Below are 24,616 nucleotides of genomic sequence, written 5' to 3'. Positions count from 1 at the left end.
AACCTTTCAAAAGTAATTTATAAAGAACGTTTACATTCCTTAATACAAAATGATATATAACCATCTCTCCTGAACACATCATCTGCAGAGGAGTGGAAAGATTGTAGACTCAAATTAACGAAACATGACAGCATTACAGTACATGCTCTTCGACCCTCATATTAGCTGGAGGTTTCAGAGACAAATTATTTTCAGCAAATATGAATTCAAATGACAATGCAGAAACAGATGCTCTCCTCCCAGAGCATGTTACTGCCCTGGAATCACCCATGCTGGAACCATTTTCCCACCCCCCATCTGAAATTATCCAATAGATTTTGACCAAAACCTAAGATGAGCACATACAAGCTCAGTTTAAAGCTCTCTCAGTCACATCTCAAATGAACTGAGTGGATTGCTGAAAACCCTCGTGGCCATCTATGCTGTCACTTGCCTTTTAATTTTAAACATGTTCATGACCTTCTCAAATCAGGCATTTCCTTGGTCCATGCCCCCCCTAGTTAGCACTGGCCCTTACTGGGCACATATAGGGAAGTGTCTGCATGGCCTTGGCAGTCTATGTCCGTGCACTCATTACAATGAATCTGTTAATACTTTTGTTTCACAGGTAAATTGTTCTATAAAGCAGAAATTTGCATCATACTAATTAATGATCGCATCATTCTTAAAAGGAATTACAGAATCCAAAGTCTCAGACTACACAGTACATAAGATATTTGACATCTAAACAAATTGGATCAGAACTGCATCACGACTTCATGGACTACAGCTTTAAATTTGCTGTTCTTTATACATCTAGGCAAAGGCCCTAAAGTTAGAAGGCCACATTAAAGCATTATTCCATAAGGTTCAGCAGATCTTTTCTGATCTTTTTTTCCTCTGAAGACAGGGGAAATGTATTCTCTTCTTGCCACAAGCTGACTCTGTAAACATTTCCTACTGTGTAAATCACACCAGGTGAAAACATGAGCACTTAATCAGTGTTGTCTTCTCAACTATCAAGTTCCTCGTCACCTCCTTTCTTCTGACTGCCCTTCCTTCCAAAGTTTAAAGGATTACCTGACAGTTGAGACATAGCTGCCTGGATTTTCCAGCTCTTCCAACTATGATTTGGGTGGGTACTTTCTCCAATCTGGGCTTTGGAGTTCCCACTTTTGTGGCAATAACGCTGACAACAGCAGGGACCCGAGATCCATACAATTTCAAAACTGGTCATATGGCACAGAGCAGCATTTCCTTTGAGAAGAAAATGTTTTTTCTTATGTCTTTCCAGAGCTTTCATTCCACTATATTGAGTTTTAATTTATGTTCAGTTTTAATTTTCTGAGTGTGTATGGGGCACCTGCCTTCTCAAAAGAGGTGTCCCCGTACTAAGATTCAGAGACTTACACTTGTTAGCCATAATCATTAGTGCCAATGGGCCAGGGCCTCCAGAGGCTGATCAAAGCTCAACAGACTCCTACTAAACAACATTAGGTGGTTAAGACTTGAAAATGCCAGAGTTTACCCACCTTTTTTCTTTTTAAAGTATTTTTAAGATTAACAGCTATGGTACAGTCTAATAAAAGGCAAACCACTTTGATCCCTTTCTATCTGCTTCAAGGCTACAACCTATAGTAAATTTTTATTGAAGAACGACCCAAAACTTCCTTCAAATATTGCTGGCTATAAACACTTCTGTTTACGGAAAGCAGGAATTCAGCTACGATACTGCAATTGCACTCCATATTATCTACATAGTGAGTAAAAGTGTTTCTAAAGACAGTGCACTGGATTCATTAAAGACCAGATCAGAAGCGTGTGAGCAGTTGCTATCTTTCCTTGACATGGCCATTGGTGAGATGGTTTCTGTTGTTCAGTGGCTCAGACTCATTCCTCTGGATATAGTTGTTGCTTGTGGCATTGCTGAAATATGTGATCCCATTTTTCTCCTTTTCACTAATCTTTTCTCTCTCTTCATCCTTGTCACTTTCTTCTGTGTCGCTTCTCATGTCCTTTTCCATCTACAAAAAAATGTAAATGAGAAGCAATACAAACACAGAAGTCTGCACATGAAGCAGTGCTAGCTGAGCCACAGGCTGAACATTCTGCTGCTGCTTCAGCCACCTGCCTTTGGTACACAGTTCTACTGGGCCCTATCAGCTTTTACATCACCTTTGCAAACAGATTATCTCTTTTATTTCAGTCTCAGTGCTGTCTTAGCTGTGACCCTGATAAACATTAGCAATTACTGTACAGGCTGAGAAGCAGCACCAAGCCAAGGATGCCCAGGACTGAGGGCAACCGTATAAGACTGAGGAGATCCCATCAACATGTGGAAGAAGGATGGGGGGAGGCAGTTAATCAAGCTCTTTTACATGTTCCGAAAGGGACAAGGAGACGGCTTCTGACCGCACTAGGCCTGGGTGGCCGTAGGTTGAGCATGCTGCTTTGGACAGTTTGAAAGCATATGCTTTCAAACAAACCAATAGCTCAACACAAAGCCACTTAACTGATTACATTCAGTTTTATGTTCAGGTTTTTCCTTTTGCTATTGACTGAAAGATCTGTAATCCACTTTTGTAAATATTTAATTCATTGCCTTAAAAGGAAGACAAAGAAGAAACAATGTGATAAAATGACAGCTTAGAAAAGGCAGCCTAGCACTTCCTGGCTTCACAGGCAGCTTCTACTCTGCAATACAAGATAGCAGACCTGGAGACAAATTCACAGTGCCGCACTCCTTGTTGGAAAGAGTGCTCTGAGAGAAAGCAGCAAACCTCTTCTGTGACCTGAGCTTCAGAAACTGCTCAGGGGCATATCAGCCGCTGCACGGACACCTGTAGTCTCTACTTACTCTGTCTGTTCTTCTGGGGATGTGTCTTGGATCATATTAAGAAGTCTAATTAATCTGATGCTCTTTCTAGAGATCACTAAACCCAAATGCAGACAGGGTTTCTAAGAACCTAAACTTGCACTGAATTCAAACTGCCTCCAAGGATAACATGGGCAGGAGATGCTATCTTCTGTTAACAAACTAGACCTCATGTCATTCTGGAACTGGCAGTTCAGGAACTATGCAGGAGTCTTGATCTGCAGTATAAGGACAAATAGTAATCAATATTCCTAATTTTATCCATTCATGGCCACAGAACATGGCTGAGGCCTTAACCTAGCAAGATTCACAAGGGAACTTATATAGCTGCATGAATTACAGTGATGGATCTCAGGTTGCCTGTATGAGGGAATGAAACTGGTACTTCAGCATCCAGACTGGGTTCTAATTACTGGGGATTAGGGGACATCATGTGAGAAGGTGGCGCAGATAATCCTGTAGCCAGAGAGAAAAACTGTGGAGATCAGAAAGGTCCACGAGAAGAATATGAACTTCTGACTGGAGTGAGAATTTCATGGCTCTCAAAAATGGGAGAATGTCCTGTATTCTTGCCAATACCGCTTTGGGCTACTAAATATTGTACTTGAAATGGATCTGTTTAGGATGATTTGTCTTTGCTATTCGCTGCTCATTATGGAAAGCTCACAAATACATTTTTGCATCAAATGTGGCAGATTATTTTTAGGTAAAGTAGGAAAAATTCTGGACATGCTTCAATATTTTTCTCCCCAATGGTTCATTTCTTTCAAATAGGGCTATTTATTACCTCATCATTTTACACTGTAATAACTGCAATAGTAATTCAGCCCACACTAGAATTAGGAGAACAATAAAAAGGCATCCTCAGTTGTGTCTTCATTTTCTGCCCTGTGAAGTTTCTGTTTCGTAATTTGCAAGTAATTTGCTCTGTGCTACCTTACAGGAAGGCAGAAAAAGAAAATGGGGACAATATAGATGAAGATGAGCCTTTAATGCTTGTTCTCAGTTCCCGTAACACAGAATTCCCCAGTTGGATACTAACAAAACAACTCATTCTGAGCTATGAGGTCAACTCCCACAAGGCACTGACTTGCTACTCCTGGACTCTGTCATGTGGCCAATCTAATGCCATTAGGTCGTGCCTTTGATTTTGGGAAGAATTTCATGCTGAGCAGCAGTTTGGTCTCAGCAAATACTGCAGGCTATGGTCAGAGAGAGTGGGATGCATTTCACTTAGTTTATACAGCTGCATCTCAGACATTCATCTAGGATTGTTCTATGACTCACCGAGATGAAGACCACTACCTGGGTACAATCTTGAATGGATTATGCTTTGGGCAAGCCCGTTTACTGCTATGAAAAGAGTCCAGACAGCTAGTTTAGACAGAAGTATCTATTCTGTAGACATCTACAGCAATGTAAAACAATCCATATGAAACATGTATTAATGGTCTGGATGATGGGGCAGAGTGTACCCTAAGCAAGTTTGCTAAAGACACAAAACTGGAAAGAGTGGCTGATATGCTAGAGGATTGTGCTGCTATTCAGAAAGACCTTGACAGGCCAGAGAACTGGGCTGACAGGAACCTTGTGAAGTCCGGCAAAGGGAAGTGTGAAGTCCTGCACAGGCACCTGAGGAAGAACTCCAGGCACAAGTACATGCTGGGGGATAACCAGCTTTTCGAAGAAAAACCTGGAGGTCCTGCAAGTTGAACATGAGCAAGAAATGTGCCCTTGCCCTTTCTGGCCTGCATTAGGAGCGTCACCAGCAGATCCATGGATCCTTCCCCCCTACTCAGCACTGGTGAGGCCACACCTGGAGTGCTGTGTCCTGTGCTGGGCTCCTCAGTACAAGAGAGAAATGCACACACCAGAAAGTGCAATGAAGGGCCACAAAGATAATGAAAGGACTGGAGTATCTCTCATGAGGAAGGTTGAGAGAGCTGGGGCTATTCAGCCTGGAGAAGGGAAAGCTCAGGGGGATGTTACTGATGTATATAAATACCTGAAGGGAAGGTGTAAAGATGACAGAGCCAGGCTCTTCTCAGTAGTGTCCAGTGACAGGACAAGAGCCAACAGGCACAAACTGAAACATGAGGCTCCCTCTGAACATCAGGAAATGTTTTTATACTGAGAGGGTAATTAATGAATTCAAGTTGGAAAATGCTGAAATGCACTGGCACAGGGTGCCCAGAAAGGTTATGGAGCCTCTGTCCTTGGACATAGTCAAAAGCTCTCTGGACATGGTCCTGGACAACCTACTCTTCTGTAGTTCTGTGATCTCAGTAACACTGTAATTAAAAATCCTGTACTATAAGGGAAGCACTTTTACATTGGCCTTACCTATCATGACAATTTTCTCGCCTTCATTTCTTAGTTTTGTTGCAAATGTAAATCATACTGTACGAACTGTTGGAATCCTTACTCAAACATCACTGGCTTTGTTCATGGAAATCTCCCCTGGAGTCCAATCCACATTTGTCTCGAATACAAGCATCAGAAGTGGACACAATATTGTAGTGACTCATAAAAATTTCACTTGTTTTGGGGTCAACTTTCCCTAATAATATTGAATGTTCCTTTCACCTCACTGTTAGCAATGTACATGTATAATTTCACTACTCCATCCCAGATGAACCCGTGCTCCCAAACAGTCTAGGTGGACCCATGTGATGTACAGGGGACTACAAAGTGATCCATACCGTGCCCTGGAGGATGAACTTGTAGACCATGTGAATAATTAGGCAGGACCAGAAGACGTGGAGCAGCTGCAGAGTTATCAGAAGAGCATTCATGAAGTAGTATCCAAAGAAGGGTTGGAATATCTCCATGGAGTAATAGTAGGTGTTATAGAGCACTCTGCAAAGAGAGAGGGAATTGCAGTGGATGGAAAGTGTGTTGTTAGGGGGCTGTAACTAAGCCCCAGAAAGCTCTAGTCACAGAGGAAGTTTCAGGTCAGTTACCTTCTTCTCATATATAACACGTGAGCCCCCACCAGAAATAAGCAGGGTAGAGCCACAAGCCAAGGACTCCGCCTCTGCAGTGTACTGCAGGAATTTAAGATCACTCTGTGAACTCCAAGCAGACCACCCTAGTTTACCCCAAGGCACGTGCAACAGCAATGTGGCACTGTAGCCTATGCAAAGGTCAGTGACATATGCTCAAGGACTGAAAAGCAAAGGCTGCAGCAAAAGATTCAGCAGCCAGCTGAATTATCCTGTCTTTTAGAAGGCAGCTTTTCTATTTCCCTTGACTGAAGCAGACTCACGTGTAAGGGAAAATGACCAGGCGGCTGATGAGGAAAACAGCTGAGAAGATCATAAAGAGGCTGTCACAAGTTTTTTTCCACTTCATGTAATTGAATATCTTAGTAGGCTGGAAGGAGAAAGAACAATAAAACAGCAGGCCAAGACAGTGCATCTGCACATACTCCAGGAGGCTAATGAGCCAGGTACAATACAATCTGCATGCAGGTAATCATGCCTCTTCCTGGCTCTCTGCAGGGCATCCTAGGCTGGGTCAGGACATCAGCACTGAGTTATCTGTGAAATACAATGCTTGGCCTATAGTTTGTTAGATCAAAAGATGTGTCTTTTGGTGAAAGAGCACCATTGCTAACTAGGCTTTCCCTGGCGTGTAAGTTGTGGGCTCACCTCTAGGAAGCAATCAGAAGCATCATGAATAATCATCACCAGTGTCCCAATGCGGATGTAATTGGCACAGTATGAAAAACTGATCAGGAAGATGGTTGCAGCATGATGGACTATTTGCTCCTTGAAGTCCTGAAACAGCAGAGAATAAAATCCATAATGCACCTTCTGCGCAGGTTAAAGCATGCCTCCTGCAGGTAGTAATGAAATCTCTCTACCCAATGACTAAGAAACCTCCCACCATAAGAGACCATATAACTCTTTTACCAAACACATTCTAGAAATGTAGGTGACCAAGAAACCCAGGAATGAAGAGTTTATGGTGTAAACTCAGGATCTCACAACAAAGGAACTCTCTCCCTCCACCAGTAACAGTCCAATGATGGTGCAAATCAGAAGACAGAATATGAGATGATTCAGTACAGACAAATTCAACATAAAGTCTTCTTTCTGTCACAAAGCAGTGTCCGTATCTATCATGCTCCTATGCATGCCTTCCTGTTTGCACAATCATCTCATACCCCTGGGCTCGCTAATGGAGACTCACAACTACTCTTTACTTATAAGGGCATATTCACAGCCTCAGTGCATGTGTATGCCTATGTAACCACCCAGCACCCTCTCTGCTGGGGCACTGGCACGTAGGAACACAGGCAGCTTAACTGGCAGAGAATCACCTCTTCTGTCTCTACGGTCAGTGCAGCCTAGAAGAGTACCAGAAGAGCCATTTTTAAGTTTGGATTTCAAGTCTGGATTGAGAACTCTGCAGTAGTTTGCACCTTTCTGTGTCAGGATTTGTGCTTTCCACTTCCCAGAGAAGAGGGAAGCCAGTGACTGGGAATGGAAATTCCTGGGAATGAGTGAGGACAGAGTCTTCCAAAACCTCAAGACTAGCACTATCTGTGTGGTCTTGGTGATCACCCTCCTGAGTGTTCAGCTTGGGTCCTGTTTTTGCTTGATTCTTCCCTGAGGCTGCCACTCACCTTCCTCTTCACATCAAAGGGCAGGGTGAAGACCAGTGACCAGTAGAAGGAGAGCTCCAGCAGGTAGTACCAGAATAGGGAGGGTTGGAGGGGCTATGAGAAAGAGAGTGACAGCAAAATATTCATCAGGTAAAGAAGGGCTGGAAGTGAAGACTCCTTCCTAGGCAAAAGAGCATCAGATAATCAACAAAACTGGTTCCTGCAGCTTCATGGGGAGGAATACTTCAATTGAATCATGCGGTTACTTACTAAATGTCATCTGTGCTGAGGCAAAAGCAAATAGCAGTCCACTGTGCTGCACCATGTAGAACATTTAGGGAACCACTAGGAAGATCCTGAATGTATTTAGGATTTCTTCAGCACTCTGCAGATTCTTGAGCAGCCAGTACAGAGCTTTAAAACCTATGTAAACCATTTCACTATGGCAAACTAGGTAGGTAGTTGCTGAGTAAATAATTCCCTTTAAGGATTCAGGGAGATACTTCAGACACCTTGTACTCTATCACAGATTTTTCAGTTTAACCAAAGTAATGGCCAGAAAGTGCAATGTCAGCGTTAACAGTAATCTGCATTCTTCTGGGTAATTTTTCCAGGGTTTTACAGCTGGAAAACTAAAAGCTCAGACCCACTCAGCAAAGGTATGTGCTATTTAGCAAGCATTTTTTTTGCTGTTGCAGCACTATATGATCTCCTTAAATCTGAACCTGTTTGATAAAAAAAAAATTACTACCACTAAAGTGGCTTTGCAACTAGCATTTCCAGAGAATTATGGAGTATGATGCTCCCAAGCACCAATTTATTTGGGCTTTCTCTACCCAAAGTGTTGATTTATAGCCTTCATAGATTTTAGTTTGTTTTCCTTTGTAGCCACAAGAGGAAGCAGAGCTGGATGCGCTGGTGCTAGCACGGGGGAAATTAACATCTCCCAGGCCCTATGTGCTGTTCACACTCTGGAGGTTATCCAAAGAGGAACTCTGGATCAGAAGAGATTTTTTTTTCTCCCAAAGATAAGATTATTTGGGAGAATTGGTGTTTCTATTGCCATTGTCTGTAGCACAGGCCATGGTCTGCTTAGTAGAAATTGTAGTAGAAATTCTTTGTTCCTGCTAATGTCCCAGTGGGACATTACTAGCTCTGGTTTTGGTCTTTTCTGTTTGTTACAAATGTTGGAAAGTGTGTGTACTGGGTTTACATGGCAAGGGGGCGGCTGCATGGGGGGCTTCTGTGAGAAGATGCCAGAAGTTGCCCCGTTTCTGACAGAGCGACTTTCAGACAGCTCCAAGGTGGACCTGCTGCTGGCCAAACCTGAGCCCATCAGCGATGGTGGGAGTGCCTCTGCAATAATGTATTTAAGAAGTGGTAAAAACTGCTGTGCAACAGCAGCTGGTAGAGATGAGTAAGAATATGTGAAACAACTCTGCAGACATCAAGAGCAGTGAAGGAGGAGGGAAGCAAGTGTTCTGGGCACTGGAGCAGAGATTCCCCTGCAGCCTGTGGTGAAGACCATGGTGATGCAGGTTGTCTCCCTGTAGCCCATGGAGGTCCTTGGTGGAGCAGATATCCACCTGCAGCCCATGGAGGTCCTTGGTAGAGCAGATATCCAGCTGAAGCCTGTGGAGAACCCCATGCCAGAGCAGCGGTATGTGCTCAAAGGTGGCTGTGACCACTGTGGAGAGCCTGTGCAGGAGCTGTGGCCCTGCAAGGGACCCATGCTGGAGCAGTCTGTTCCTGAAGGACTGCATCCTGTGGAAAGGACCCACAGTGGAGAGATCCATGGAGGACTGTCTCCTGTCAGAAGGACCCCATGCTGGCACAGGGGAAAAGTGTGAAGAGGAGTGAGCAGCAGAGACAATGTATGATGAACTGACCGCAACCCCCACTCCCTGTCCCCTAGCGCCTCAGGGGAGGAGGTGGAGAAGTCAGGAGTGAAGTTGAACCCGGGAAGAAGGGAGGGGTGGGGAGAAAGTGTTTTTAGATTTGTTCTTATTTCTTACCTTATGCTACTTATGCTAAAAACCTGTGCATGGCAGTTCCCTGCACACTAGTACAGGAGATTACTACCCAGCTAGAAACACTCACCAGCTGCTCTCATAGGATAGAGGAACCTCTTCCAAAGTTGGAATCAGATTTTTCACTTTAATGAAATTTAGCTCTCTTTATTATGTCTGCTCTGGCATCCACAGCAGCATGTTATAGCTGTTCTATAGCTCCTGCTAGAGAATAGGCAATAGTAGTCTTCTGTAGAGAATTCAGAGCACATAAAAACATAAGGGGAAATGCTGAGCAGGCAATGGCTCCTGTGCTCACCAGGCAAAGCCCCACTCTAACTCTTTCAACTTCTCAAGTTATAGGACTGGAAATAGCAAAGGAGGCAGCTGGGCAAAAAAAGTGCCTGGCTTTTGGTTGCTATCTTTGCTCCTTGTGTTGAGGAACAAGGAGTAGGTTTTCTGCCTGGCTGGCAATTTTCATTGAGGTTATTCTGGTTTGGGCTGACAAGAGATATATGCTTTCCACCACTGGACAGCTTCTGACAGTGCTGTTAGAAAAAACTCAGAATGTACATTGTAAAACTGTAAGATAGCATCTTCTTAACTTAAAGGGAATGATGCTATATTGCTACTGGCCATACTGACAGTTCCACTGGGAAACAAACTCCTTGGGGAGCACTGTGGACATGATTCCTCAGTTGAGCTGGGAGTACACAGCATTCAGAACACATGCTCTGTTCCACACATGCTGCACTGAAGTCTTTGCTGCTTCTCCTCTGGCAACACGCCCTTCTCTGGCCTCAGTCTCCTCTACAAATTAAACAACCTCGGAGCGTTCCCATTTTTCAGTTTCTTGGCTCACCTGGTCAGAACTCTCACTTTCCCTTTATTTCTCCAGTCACCTCCTGCTCGCCCAACTCACCCTCTATTGTGTTTAGATTACACTAGATACAAAGATGTTCTCCCTTGACGAGGATCTGGCTTTGAATTCTCAGGGCTTGTGGATCTGAATTTAATTCAGTGCCCTCTCTTTTGTCACTAATATAGCCTGATTTTCAAAAGATATCGAAAGACAATATCTGGTTTATAAGAGCAATTTTCCCTCTTGCATGACTCACCTGTTGTGGATATCCTGTCCAGCACTCTCTATGGTCCCAAAGCCAAGGCTTCTGGAAAGAAAATGCAACATAAATGTGAAAATGCCAGAGGAATTCTTCTCTTATCAGCTGTGTAACTCCTGTTGTTTTTTACTTCTACAGACTTCGTTGTGTTTTATTACAGGCAGAGCTGGTCACAGTGTCTGGAACTCAGTTGCCAAGAGATTTCCACTAAAAGAACCTGCAGTTGCTTGCAATATTGCCAATTCGTGGCTATTGTGCTGGAATTTCACATGCTGTTTAGCCCAATTCCAAATAAAATAGCTCAGGGAAGCTTTCTACCAACTTGTTCCAGCCTTCTACAAGTTTAGGGTGGTGACAGTTATGTTTTGAATATATTACAATATTCTTAGAATGATTTCATTAAGAATCTCTGAGGTTTGGACAACACTTAAACGATGTAAGAAGGCTGAAAACTTGAGTGCCTGAAACATGGTTTTTCCTTTAATGGTGAAGGATCATGCTGCAGTCTGTTAAGTAATTAACCACTGAAAAGATCCTACTTTGTTCACGCTTCATATAAAATTGGTAGTTTAGAACTTGGCAGCTTCAAAACTTTCATAGAAACATGGCAACTAAAGTCCCCAAAAGTTCTTCCTGCACATAGCATGCTCTGACACTTTGCTGTGCCGAGATTTGATCAGAGCAAGCATATCCCAGAGTACACAGTGATGAAACATAATCTATGCCACATCTGTAAAGGTAATTTTCTTTAACAGTTCTGCAAGGTTCCAATATCAGAGCTAAGAGCAAGAAGGCGACATTCGTTGTTCTCTTACTGAGCACCTTCTGGTGCACGAGCATTACTGGATGGGAAGCAGGAAGTAGTGTTTTTTTATGAGCGGTGGTAGTTAGGAGCAGACACAGCCTCCTGCTGGCTGGGAGTGGGGCTGGGAGTAGGATTTACAGCAAATACAGGTACAGAGCCAGGAGAGATGTGTGATACCGAGTCAGAGAGGACAAAGCAAAAACTCTGAAACAACTATGGCACACCATGTTACCTAAAGTAGAAAGAAACCCCAGATGCCAGAATTTCATCATTCTTCTACTCTCAGCAAAGAAAGCCATTTTCTGGTGGCCTACTGTGAGATAGCTTTCTATTGCTACCTGCTGTTCCACTGACTCATGGGCCAGAGGTTTTTTGCCATCAGTCTAAAGATACTAATATAGAATTTAAACACTTGTTTTTTTTCTAAAGAAAGAAGGCTGATTCAGAAAAAGAAATGCATGTTAAAATACTAGTCAGATTTCAAACTAAACATGCAAAAGTCAGGAAATGTGACATGCAAATATGCCCTGCCACATTAATTCTTTGTCCTTCTTTTTTAATGTAGGCATTTTGGTACAATTTTAGGTAACAGAATAACATGCTATTTGCTATGGGATCTAGAGTTGATGTCTGTAGGATAGATGCCTCCTTTTTCTTGTGAAAGTTGCAAGATGTGTACTGAATAAAGAAAAGACTTTCATGAGAAGTGAAGATGACCTTTCTTTACTAGAATGCAGAACAGGATTTTGCCTCTTTTGTTGCCACAGGGCTCTTGTACTATACTTAGCAGGTCATCCATACCAAACTCTCACAGCTGGCCTCAAAGAACAGCATTCTAATTTGATGTGCAGATCCACAAAACACTACAGTTGGGAATTAGCTACCTTCGGTCTTCTGCTAGCTCATCCTGTCATCCTTCTCGAGTACCTTAAATTCTAACTTAAAAGTCAGTGTAAGTTCAAAAGTTCTTCACTTGTTACATTAATGAGACGTTACAAGCATAGTTTGTGCCTGTTGTACTGGGATCTGCAGGTTTTCCATTACTTAACTCCTCAGAAGGTGCCTGGTGACTTTTGTAAAACTCACATGGGGAACTGGATTCAGCAAAAGAGCCAGGGGAACCTTTAAAACACAGCCAGAGGATAACTGGTGCCCCTAGTCCTAGCTAAATGATCACTGCTCAGTGATTAGAGCATAGGCATGGCTTCTATTAACTCTTCTGCCTGTTGAGGTAGTTCAATATGTATCAAGAGAATCCATTATTTATCAAACCAGAGAAAAGGCAGAAGCCTGCACCTGAACCAATCACATCTTGGGTAAGGAAAAGAAAATTAATAAATGAAATTATTAAATTGCACTCCATACTCCAAATGAAGCATGAGCGTTTTACCTTAAACAGCTATTAGATACAACACACAAACAGGCCTTGCAGCTTCCATCTCAGGTGAGTGTTCTACCTCCTACCCCACAGAAATCTATTTTTATACAATCCCACTGTCTTCTGCTTTGTCAAAGAAGTTGAAAATTCTTGGTTTTAAGCTGGAGTTTTCAAAACAAACACGGTCCAATATGTTTGTGGTCTTGTAAGTGTGCTGCACAGAGGATACATACTGACCCCGTGGGAAAACCGCTATAAGAAGCTCTGAAAGGAGCTGTCTGACAACAGGAGCTGTCTGACAACAGGAGCTGTCTGACAACAGGAGCTGTCTGACAACAGGAGCTGCCGTTGGTGCAGGCACTGGCTAGGTGGAACAGCAGGTGGCGCTGCTTGTGTACTCACATCGTACAGGACAGCAAGTCCAGTGAAGAAAGAAATGAAGTAAAATGTAAACCTCCAACTACAAAGAAAGAAAAAAAAAGTACATTAGAATCCCATTCATTAACCACCAAGCTGAAATTTTGTGTATCTATCACACTCATTCAAAAAATGTACTATTAAGACAAAGACATACACTAATAAATTCAAAGTTTGCCCTGATCATAACAGAAGTGGCTCTTCATATGCAACGAGCACACTCAACACACTTCACAAAGAGCAATTCTTCTGCTTTTGAGATGGCAGAAAATACAAGAATCCCGCTCCCTAAAATCACTGAGATAATCATCCCAAACCTTCCCAGCACCAGCAGGGGCACGGGTAGAAGTCAAACAATGCCAATCTCTCTCCTCAGCTTTTGGAGATTAGGCATGCTAAATTCATTATCATCTAAACTAATTAATTACTGTCATGTTTGCCTCAGTCAGGAGCTGGTAATGATTTTCCCACATTCAACCCACACAAAAGGACATATGAATTGTTTGCCAAGTTCATTGGACAAGAGGCAGGTCACAATGAATATACACACATATAGTAAGGAATGAGAGGAATTTCACCCCAACAGAATAAACAAGAAGTTAATAAACTAAACACAGGAAATCTTCAAAGGAGTAAAACTGTCTAAACCAGTTCTTCTAATTTCCAAAAATCTCGATAACAAGTCAGAAGTAACTACATTTTGAGAGGCAGAGAGACTCCACCTCTCAGTGAAACCCCCCAGGAGCTCCAGGACACACATAAACTGTACAAAGCTACAAGAAGACATTGCAAAGACATTCTTTCTACAGACTGGACATGGTGATAGTGGGCAGGTGTAAGGACACCATCCTCAGTGAGCTGAGTCAGAAAAGGATTTACTGTTTACCATCTACTGTTACTATTTACCGCAAGTCAGCTGAGTGCAGGGAGAACTTAGATTTCATCTTGATGGAAGCAGATTAAGCAGGGTTGATTTACAACTCCTTGTCCACGGATTTTTTTCTAAGTATTTCTAACTGAACAATCTGGAATATTATACATTAATAATACACATCCTTTTTTTCTTTTTCAATTAGGGTTTCTAGGCAGGGGTTCTGAATTAGAGGCTGAGTGCTAAATGGAGCACGAGGTGATTACCTCAAAGTTGATGCCTACCCTATGCTTATATCCTTTTAGAGAGATGAATAGCGCTGCAGGTACTTAATGATTTCCTTCACCTCCATGGCTTTCCTGGGAGCCACTCATAAGTAAGGCATTTCAATTAAACTCAGGAAAACTTAGTCAAGAATAATACTCACAGAACTGGCTGATATGAGATTTATTTTGTGCCTCCACATAATAAGGAGAATTTCCACACAGCTGTTTCCAAGAAGAGTTTTGCTCTTTGGAAAACACAAGCTTTCACATAGGCCTCCTTTTCTGCCACTACAGAAGGGTGCTGGTTTTTGACTTTCAGGATGCTGAAGTCACCTGACAGCAGAATACAATCTAGCCTGCTGCCCCTGACTTTTGAAAGCAACAGCATGCAGAACAGTTGCAGAAAAGATGCAGCAGAAGGAATCAGCTTGCAGGGAGGCAATACCTAGTCATGGGAAATGCAACAGAAAGGCTGACTATTTTGGAGGCACCGAAACAGCAGCAAGAAGCAGTAAGATACAAAACAGTAGGAAGTTTTTCAGGTACAATTGAGTTTCAAAGCAGAAACAAAGAGGCCCTAGAAAGACTAAAGGTGAGACAGGAGTAAAAGGAGACCTAGAAGTGAAAGTAAAAGGGAAAAGAAAGGAATGTTTCAGTAACAGAGAAGCAGCAGAGAGTAACAGAAGAACCAGGTGAGGCAGGGAAGAGTCAGGATGCTCTTTGAGTAGGGGTGGAGAGCAGGCTGGCAGGCAGGGAGCTCAGCTCCAGTGAAAGGCCCCTGCTGCTCATGGCTGCTCATGGCTTGTGCTCCTGCTCACCAGGCCTCGCAAAACTTCTTCGACAGGCTGGGTCGGTCTGTGTTCCTCCGGCGCCGGAACCACCTCTCCACCTTCCTCACCGGCAGGTCACACTGTTTGGCTAAACTGATCAGCTCACCCTGGAAAACAGGTGAGGCAGCGGGTTCAGATTCAGGTTTGAAGGTCAGAAGGGGCAATATGGACATCTCGTCTGACCCATCACAGAGCCAAGCCAGAGGCTCCTGGCAAGTCCAAATCTGTTCAGGCTAAGGCACCTTTCAGAAAGCTGTCTGTTCTTAATATAATGACCTCAGATAGTAGAAAATCTTTACATTCCCCCATAAGCAATGCTAAATGTTGAAATTTTACAGTTTTTATGTGAATTTCTCCAGTTTCAACTTTCAAACTCTGTTCTCATCTCCTCACAGCAGTTTGCTGTCAGGTCACTTCCTCACCCTGTCTTCAGCGACTCAGTCCCTGAACCTGTCACTCCAACAAAAGTTTACTGCACCTTAAATAATTTTTCAAGTTCTGCACCAAATCTTGTCATGCCTTTCAGCATTCTCATGCAGTATCAGCCAATAACCTGACTGATGTCACGAGCAGAGGCAGCACCATTTTCCTACTGGATATTCTCCTGTTGTGGAAAACCTGTTAGGGATAATTTTTCAATAGGTTACCCACAGAATTCCTGCAATTACCTTCCTTCTTGTCCTTAAGCTCTTAACAGTTGGGCATGTGACACGAAAAATGTTTGTCATGTTTTATATTCCTTCTGGAAGTGTCACCATGGATAGCCTTAGATTTAAGTAAAGCAATAGTTTTTCATAGATTCCATTTACCTTAATGGTATCATGCAAGAGTGAATTACATAGTCCCAGCATGTTGTACGAAAGCGTGTTTACTACCAATTTTAAGATGTGCTTCTTTCCACTCCTATTTAGTGACTTCTGTTCTTGTGGTGGAGACAAACGGAGATGCTGATTTACATTCTCCAACTGCTCCATAATGGAGCCCCCACTCAGGGAATCTCAGGAGAAGATCTGCTGAGAATAGCAAAATTGCATCTTGTACTGTACAAGGAAAAGCTGACTCATAAGCAGTTTGAGAGCTTATAGGAGAGGGAGGAAGCTAGAAGACTGGCTGAGGTGTAACTGGTGAACGCAACAGTAAGGCAGCAGCCAGCTGCACCATTCTCGCTCCACACCACGCTGTCAGGAGTCTCGTGGTGAGGATACGCTCCAGTATCACAGATTCTCTGGGATAAAAGTGCTGGCTTCAGTGCAACGTAGGTGCATGGAGAGCTGTGGGGAAAACCTGCCTACAAAGCTAGGCCTTGAGTTAGATCTCTGCAACAGGAGTAGTTTTACTGAGAAGCGCATGGACTTTGCAGACAGACAGGAAAGAGGAAGGTCAGGGACCACCATACTGGCAAGTGTCCTGAGAACACTCCTTCTACTGGGGAGAAAGGCTGGTTGCACAACCCTAATGACTGCCTGCATTTTTATTCTAGCTTCCATTCTTTTACATTTAACCTGGTACTGAATGTCGTGGGGCTCTACATGCCCCACTGCACTATGAACCATGCCGGAACAGCCTTGCCAAGGCAAAAACGTGTTCGTGCTTGGACTACCCACTGGAACCCCAGGCCCCTGCTCATACATCCTTAGTAAGGGTTAATAGCTATTGCTTCAAGGCCAAGAAAACCTGCAAAAAGGAGCTGAAAGAAAATCGGATTCCTTTCCCTACCACTTCCAGGGGACTTCACTGACAGGATTAAATCCCAGTACTGCTTGACAATACACAATCCTGCCAATGCTTTCTCTCTCAGGAGCAGCCATTATAACTCTGGATTATCCTGCCAAGATCTTCAAGATCACTCTTTTTCTCTCTCATGGGAAAACGACCCACCATTTGTGTTTGCAGTTTTCTGACACTCCTTACAATCTGTGATGATGGACAAGACTTCAGTTGGCTTCCTGAAAGGCCAATCTCAAACCCATGGATTGCACAGCAACAGAATGACCTGCCCCAGAACTAGGAGCATCAAGCAACCTTACAATCCTGCTGAGCTGCAAGGACTAGCAACATGGGAGTCAGTTCAGATCAGCTCATGTGACAGGGATTTGCTAATATATGTAAAGAAGCCATCACAGACTCACAGAATGGCTGGGGTTGGAAGGAACCTCTGGTCATCTGGAGGTCATCTCATCTAACCTTCCTGCTCAAATAGAGCTACCAACAGTAGCTCTGCAGCTCTATAGCCCATGACCATGTCAAAACAGCTTTTGAGAATCCCCAAGGATGGAGACTCCACAACCTCTCTGGGCAACCTGTTCCAGTGCCTGGTCACCCTCACAGTAAGAAAGTGTTTCCTGACGTTCAGATAGAGCCTCCTGTGTTTCAGTTTGTGCCACATATAAGCAAACACAGGAGGGAACAGGACTTGTCACTATTTCCTTTGGACTGTCCTGTCCACAGAAGTTTGGGATTTAAATTTTTAGAATGCTACCTATAGAAAGCTGCTATTCCTAAATGTTCAGAAGCAGAACTGATAGCAGACAGCATCTGTGGCTGGTTGGTGTCAGGTGGCCCATGCCATAGTGGTTCCCGCTGCTTTGTTGAGCTTCCAAATGAGTGGCAGTACCAAACTTCAGAATTCCAAATGTAATTTATTTGGCTAAAGACACAAGGGTCAAATCTAGAGGAAAACAAAGGAAGAATGAACTTACTTCTTCAGGGTTCTTGCAGCACGTACTGTAGAATGTTTCCAGCATGGGGTTGGGCTGAGCTTTTGGTCTGTGCTTGTCTTTCACACCCAGTTTGCTACTGAGGGGCAGGGCTATGGCTCTGCAAAAGAAAAGATAAAGGTTCAGCCAAAAATAGAAGTGATTTCTGATATTGCAGCACTGTTAAAAACATGATGTCGTATATAATAGCTGCCTCCTACATTTTGAATCTAAGCACAAGTATCAGATCATGCAGATAAGACAAAACCCCTCAAAATTACAGCAGAAAAAAATCGGACAGCCCCAAGCCCTGTGCTGTAATATCCAAAATCAGACAAGGCCAGGCAATACTGTATCCTGTTCTGTCTGCTTCTGAATCCACTGTGTTTGGGTGTCTGGGATTATGGTACAAACCCAAGCTTGCAAAGTCAGCCATGTTGCCTATCATTGCTCTTTGGCTTGCCTGCAGCTTATGCAAAGTACCATGCTGATGATAAAGCAAAATGTTGTTCGCTGCTCGATATAGAACATGGCATCCCCTTGAACTAAGCACCTGGTCCAGGATGAAGAGGGAGGCTGTATCAGATGTGGGGTATTAATCAGAAGAAATGTCCTGCTGAAACAGGAGGATACTCTGTCTTTATCGGAGTAACTTACCTCTGTTTTTCCTACTGCAAGTCAAGCATCAGTTGTAAAATAAGGACATAGCAACTAGAAACCCAGTCACAAGGAATGGATGCTTATGCTAGCTGTGCATCTTCAGCCTTTCACAGTGAAACAATGCAAATAAAAAAATAATTGTATAAATAAATAAAAAATTACCAAGAGGTAACAAAATTGGGCATAGCTCAACAATTCAACTCCTCCACTGCAAACACTCTTCCCTCCCTCAGCAACAGGAAATAGCCTCATCAATGGTGTGAAGTGAGGTGTCATGGTGAGGTGTCCTGCACAAACAGGAAACCTGGCAAATCAATGTTTAAAAAATAAAGCCCAAATTAATTGCATTCTCCTTGAATTTCTGGAGAATTAGTTGTTCATTAATCACTACCTTTTACACATAGTCACTGGCATGCAGTCTCATTAAAGAAAAGAGCAGACTGTTTGCCTAGAAGCACTTTTCAGTGCTGTTGCTGAACATTGAAGGCGTAAAATCTCTGGCAAATCTGATCTCTGCACTTTGGAGTAGAAGTTTTTTGCTAAGGTATCAGCAGCTTTCTGAACAATTACTGGGCTACCAAGAGCTGACAAATACCATGCAGTGGAAGCGAGCACTGAGACCCAACCCTGCTCTGAGTGGTCATTGTTCAGGCAGGTCCTCTCATCAGTTATCCCTAATGATTCAGACAAGGAACGAGATTTTTTTTTTTTTTTTTTTTTTTACTTTGCAGCAAAAAAGCTGAGAAAGCTACTTCACTATGTAGGTGTTTAAAGATGCTCTACTTAAAAATAGTATGAGATGTATTTATGACTGTGATTATTATATTGTGTGGTTGCCTGTGGTCTCTTCTAGCCCTACAGCCTATACTCCATACGTGCATGTGCTTAGAGACTATTCTAGATCAAGCATCCTTCCAGAAGGGCCTTTTGAAGTTTTCTTTTCAAGAACTCATTTCTTTTTTTAATTAACAGGTATCAAAGACAATTTTATGAACAGACCACCTACCTAAAGAATGTTTTAAATTCTATTACATTAAGGCATAAAACACAGAATGGTAACACATTTTGTTCACTCATGTAACAGTTGATTTCCATCCTTCTTTTGCACAGCCAGCCCCTAGTTGTCCACCATCTCTAGGAAATTCCTGTGGCATCACTGGCTACAGGAACATTCAAAGATGTACCAAGACCAATGAAAAAGATACCAGGAGAGAAGAGCCAGGGGTAAGTGTGCTTGCTAGCTACTTTCCAACAAAACACATAGCTTTTGAGATAACTATGTCTAAGCATTGCTTAGTTTCAGTGAAATTCAGTAGTACCCTGGCACAGCTGCACACAGCTGGATGGCAGAGGAATATAGCCATCATTGGAAATTTTGTTTTTTAGCTCTGATTGGTCTCAAATGTTTCAATTACATCTTACGTACAGTCAAAGGGGTTAACACTGACATTGGACCAGCTGGTGCTGCGCTAAGAACAAAGATGTAGTATTTCAACGGTATACGTAACTACACTGAAACTGAGAAAACATTTACTTTACGCACTGCACTAGGTCTTGGTTCTTATATTAAGCGGTTCCCTGAAGTGGGCCTGATCTTTCTTTTTTAAATGTAAGTCATTTGATACAAGCTCATCTGAAGAGGAAGACGTGATCAAGTTCTGTTGTTGAACCACAGAACTGTCTAGGTTGGAAGGGATCTTTAAGATCACCTGGTCCAACCATCAACCTAACTCTGATGAAAAAAAAAATAAAAAAAATCAGTAAATCAAGTCACTAAGCACTATGTCAATCCGTCTTTTAAATACCTCCAGGGATGGTGCCTCAACCACTTCCCTGGGCAGCCTGTTCCAAGGCTTAATAACCCTTTCTGTGTAAAAATTTTTCCTAATATCCAACCTGAACCTCCCCTGGCACAACTTGAGGCCGTTTCCTCTTGTCCCATCGCCTGTTCCTTGGGAGAACCGACCCCCCCTGGCTACACCCTCCTTTCAGGGAGTTGGAGAGAGCGAGAAGGTCTCCCCTCAGCCTCCTCTTCTCCAGGCTGAACAACCCCAGCTCCCTCAGCCTCTCCTCATAAGACTTGTGCTCCAGACCCCTCACCAGCTCCGTTGCCCTTCTCTGGACACGCTCCAGCCCCTCAATGGCTTTTTTGTGGTGAGGGGCCCAAAACTGGACACAGTACTCAAGGTGGGGCCTCACCAGTGCCCCGTCCAGGGGGATGATGACCTCTTGGGTCCTACTCACCATGCTGTTCCTGATACAGGCCAGGATGCTGTTGGCCTTCCTGGCCACCTGGGCACACTGCTGGCTCATGTTCCTCCTGCTGTCCACCAACACCCCCAGGTCCTTTTCTGCCAGGCAGCTCCAGCCACTCTTCCCTGAGCCTCTAGTGCTGCAGGGAGTTGGTGGGACCCAAGGGCAGGACCCGGCACTTGGCCTTGTTGAACCTCATCCCATTGGCCTCGGCCCATCCATCCAGCCTGTCCAGAAGCCCCTGCAAGGCCTTTCTACCCTCCAGCAGGTCGACCCTCCCACCCAGCTTGGTGTCATCTGCAAACTTAATGAGGATGCACTCGATCTCCTCGTCCAGATTGTTGATAAAGATGTTAAAGAGAACCAGCCTCAATACCAAGCTCTGGGGGACACCACTTGTGACTGGCCGCCAACTGGATTTAACTCCATTCACCACCACTCTCTGGGCCTGGCCCTGCAGCCAATTTTTAACCCAGAGGAGAGTCCTCCCATCTAGGCCACGGGCAGCCAGTTTCTCCAGGAGGATACTGTGGGAGACTGTATCAAAGGCCTCGCTAAAGTCCAGGTAAACAACATCTACAGCTTTTCCTTCATCCACCAAGCGGATCACTTTGTCATAGAAGGAGATCAGGTTTGTCAAGCGGGACCTGCCCCTCATGAACCCGTGCTGGCTGGGCCTGATCACCTGGGCGTCCTTTATGCGCTGCATAATGGCACTCAGGATGATCTGCTCCATGACCTTCCCAGGCACCGACGTCAGACTGACAAGCCTGTCAGGATCAGCCTTCCCTGGATCATCCTTCCAACCCTTCTTGCAGGTGGGTGTCACATTTGCTAGACACCAGTCAGCTGGGACCACCCCAGTTTGCCAGGACCTCCCTTTAGATCACAGGGGCTTCATTCTGCTCCCCAACCCTATCTGCTCACTCAGAGGTCTGGGTACTCTGGGAACAACCAGCTCTACTACTAAAGACTGAGGAAAAGAACGCATTAAGTACCTCAGCCTTTTCCTCATCCTTTGTCACTATGTTACCTCCTGCATCCAGTAGAGGATGGAGATTCTTCCAAGTCCTCCTCTTGTTACTAATATATTTCTAGAAAGTCTTTTTATTGTTTTTAACTTCCAAGGCCAGGTTAAGTTCTAGTTGGGCTTTGGTCTTCCTAATCTCTTCCCTACATAGCCTTTCAATGCCTTTGTAATCTTCCTGAGTAGCCTTCCCTCTTCTGAAGAAAAACCTCATTGCAGCTTCTTAGCAGTCCATATCTGGAACTGAAAGGTCTGAAATTTTCCAGACACGTTAAAAAGAAAGAGAACACTTCTGCCAGGTGTCAGGGCAGCTTGCCAACAAGTTTTTTATTGAAAAAGTATTTAAATTATCCTGACTGATTTCTTAATTTTCTTTAATCCCTGTCTTCTCTCTCTTTCCTGCAGGTTGTTATGGTCATGGCATGAAATGTAATCTTACTGTAACAGAAACAAGCCAGTAGCAGTTGATGAAGACAGGGTGTAATTAACCAGAGTTACAATTACTTTGTTGTTGAGGTTTTGAGCTTAACCATGAATTATGGGACCAATCCTACTTTTATGAACATCATTGAGAAATCAATGCCTGAAATTCTTCCTAAGGGACGTATGTACACGTTGGATGTATGCTCTGACTCAGTTTTCAGTTAAATCTTGTTTCAAGCACAACCCTAAGAGAATGATTCTCGTACTGATTTCAACATCACAGATTCATCACCTCAGTTGCAGGGATGGTCTCATCATGGCAGTTTATCAGCTTTCTGGAAGACAGAAGGAGAAAGTCTGAGGACTAAACTGTACCACTCTTCACAGCCAGGTCAGGCAAGACACAGTCAGTGAGATGATTCTCATTTCAAGCCAACTTCTTCATCAGTGAGCTTCTCTCATGTCACAGTTTACATGGGAAAGTTCACACTAAGGCATTTTATTCAAATCACCAAAGCACAAACTGTCTTGTGTGAAAGCTGCTGAAGTTGAAACTAAATGGATTAATCATGAAGGGGCACAAACTGATACTGCCCCACCTTGGAGAAAGTGGGCTATGTGCCTTCTGCAGAGGATTCCAGAGTTAGCGTGAGATACAAGAAATAATTTAACCTGGGGAGAGGGGTAAGTGATCAGGTGTTATTTTACTCCCACAAATGTTTTTGAATTTATAAGGGTGCCACCCTGCAAATATCTTCTAGTACTAAGAAATGCAGAACCAGTGACAGCATCAAACAGAACTTCTATTCTTTGAACTGCATAATCTCTTTTAGCCTAATGTCTTCCTTTGGCAGAGGGCTATCCCTGTACTGCTGGAATAGTTTCTACCCTCTCTTGCTTACAGGAGAATGCTTCACATCAAAGTTAAACTGGCTGTTCCATTTGAATCAAGATCTCAAGTCACTATAGTACTACTATCCAAAGTGTGTAAAAAGTCAGTTCACAGTTTTCAATTAAATACTACAATGTGCCCCACATTTTTGCACAAAAAACCTGCTGATAGGACCTAACAGGAAACTGTTTTCAGACCTTCCTGATTATTGATCAACAACAAAAGCCTCTGTGCAAAATGAATTTCCAAAAGACACATTTCAAAATAAAATACTTGAAAGAGGTGTCCTCATCTATCTTACTTCTGGTTCTGAATTCAAGTATCTGTTCTTTGCAGATCACCAGTATCCTTTTTTTTTTTAATGTACAACACATGGTTCACGTACTGTCGCAACTCTCCTAAGAAGAGACCTCATCTTCCTGACTAAGATCCTGCTTTAATGCAATTTGGGAACCATTTGTATTCTAATTCACTGACACTGGCTTTCAGTTCCACAACATCCAAAAAATCACTGGTCAAGTCCAAAACGAGATGACAAAACTGGACATAAATTCTGTTTCTCAACTTTCTGCTTTACTATCCCTCAAAGCACTTCAGTTTCCACATATTCCTAACCATACAAGCAAGAAACACTTTGCAATAGAAGCTGTGATGTCTTCATAGTCATAGCACTTCAAGAATTTGATTTTTATGGAAAAGGGTCTCAAACATTATAGAACTAGAAGAGAAGCTGACATCCCTGCTTGCAGGCTTATGTCAAGGGAAAAGTTCTGCTAAGGTATAAAGGTGCTTAAAATCAGGCTCCAAGTTAAGGAAGCAGAACACATCTACTCACAAGCACAATCTTGAAACACCAAAGGAAGGGGAGAGGTTCCCAACTTTTAGGTCCTCTCTTTTGTCAGGACATGATGACCTACCTCCCCCAGCACCTGCTTCAGTACTACAGCAAAGACTAGGAACATTGTGGTGGTAACAAGCTTTCTACTCTCTGGCACTGAATGCCCTGTTTTCCCACCTTCCCCAGAGCAAACTGGCTCACAGAAGGGTTGCTTCACTGAAGCATGAGCTGTTTCTTCTCCCCCAGGGCTGCACAACCTCCTCAGCTCTCCCAGGCCCCACCCAGCTCCTGCATGTCCTATTCCCACAGCCACCACCTAATCCATGGAATAACTGGTTGTTAAAATGATATGGCAGTCTTGGGATTTCCCAGTTCAGCCAGCAGGTGCCAAGGAGAGGAAAATCCATGCTGAAGGAAGTGGGGTCTTTCCCAAGACCAAGTCCCAAGTTTAACCTCCAAACCAAGAAGATGGAACCATCAGCCAAGCATGGTGGCTGATGCAGTTGCTGAATTTCCTCGGATTGCAGAAAATCCTCAGGGCTTCTCCTGCCTTAGTAGGAGTTCTGACACAGATAAATGACATGAACACATTACAGCATTTCTGAAATCCCACAGCAGGCACCACCAGCAGCACAGACCGTAGCTAGAGAAAAAAAACACACCT

At 43.5% G+C, this 24,616-nt stretch overlaps 1 protein-coding gene across 5 annotated transcripts in view; it reads right to left on the bottom strand.

Moving 5' to 3' along the window:
- The window catches only part of LOC106900613 (ceramide synthase 4-like), a 41,377-nt gene continuing 16,761 nt past the window's right edge, over positions 1-24,616 (bottom strand). For 4 of the 5 annotated variants that reach the window (XM_014962743.1, XM_014962742.1, XM_014962744.1 and 1 more), the window contains exons 3-11: positions 17,863-17,980; positions 15,152-15,270; positions 13,182-13,239; positions 10,594-10,644; positions 7,488-7,580; positions 6,508-6,636; positions 6,123-6,229; positions 5,557-5,713; positions 1-2,003 (exon numbers count right to left, since the gene is read on the bottom strand). In XM_014962743.1, the coding sequence (XP_014818229.1) occupies positions 1,812-2,003; positions 5,557-5,713; positions 6,123-6,229; positions 6,508-6,636; positions 7,488-7,580; positions 10,594-10,644; positions 13,182-13,239; positions 15,152-15,270; positions 17,863-17,980 (1,024 nt within the window). In that variant the 3' untranslated portion in view covers positions 1-1,811. The remainder of the gene's footprint in view (positions 2,004-5,556; positions 5,714-6,122; positions 6,230-6,507; positions 6,637-7,487; positions 7,581-10,593; positions 10,645-13,181; positions 13,240-15,151; positions 15,271-17,862; positions 17,981-24,616) is intronic. The other variant, XM_014962746.1, reaches the window with a different exon arrangement.

The sequence above is a fragment of the Calidris pugnax genome, unplaced genomic scaffold, assembly GCF_001431845.1.
Source record: "Calidris pugnax isolate Ruff unplaced genomic scaffold, ASM143184v1 scaffold952, whole genome shotgun sequence".
In the NCBI taxonomy this organism is placed as follows: Eukaryota; Metazoa; Chordata; class Aves; order Charadriiformes; family Scolopacidae; genus Calidris; species Calidris pugnax.
This window is presented reverse-complemented; position numbering and strand designations above follow the sequence as displayed.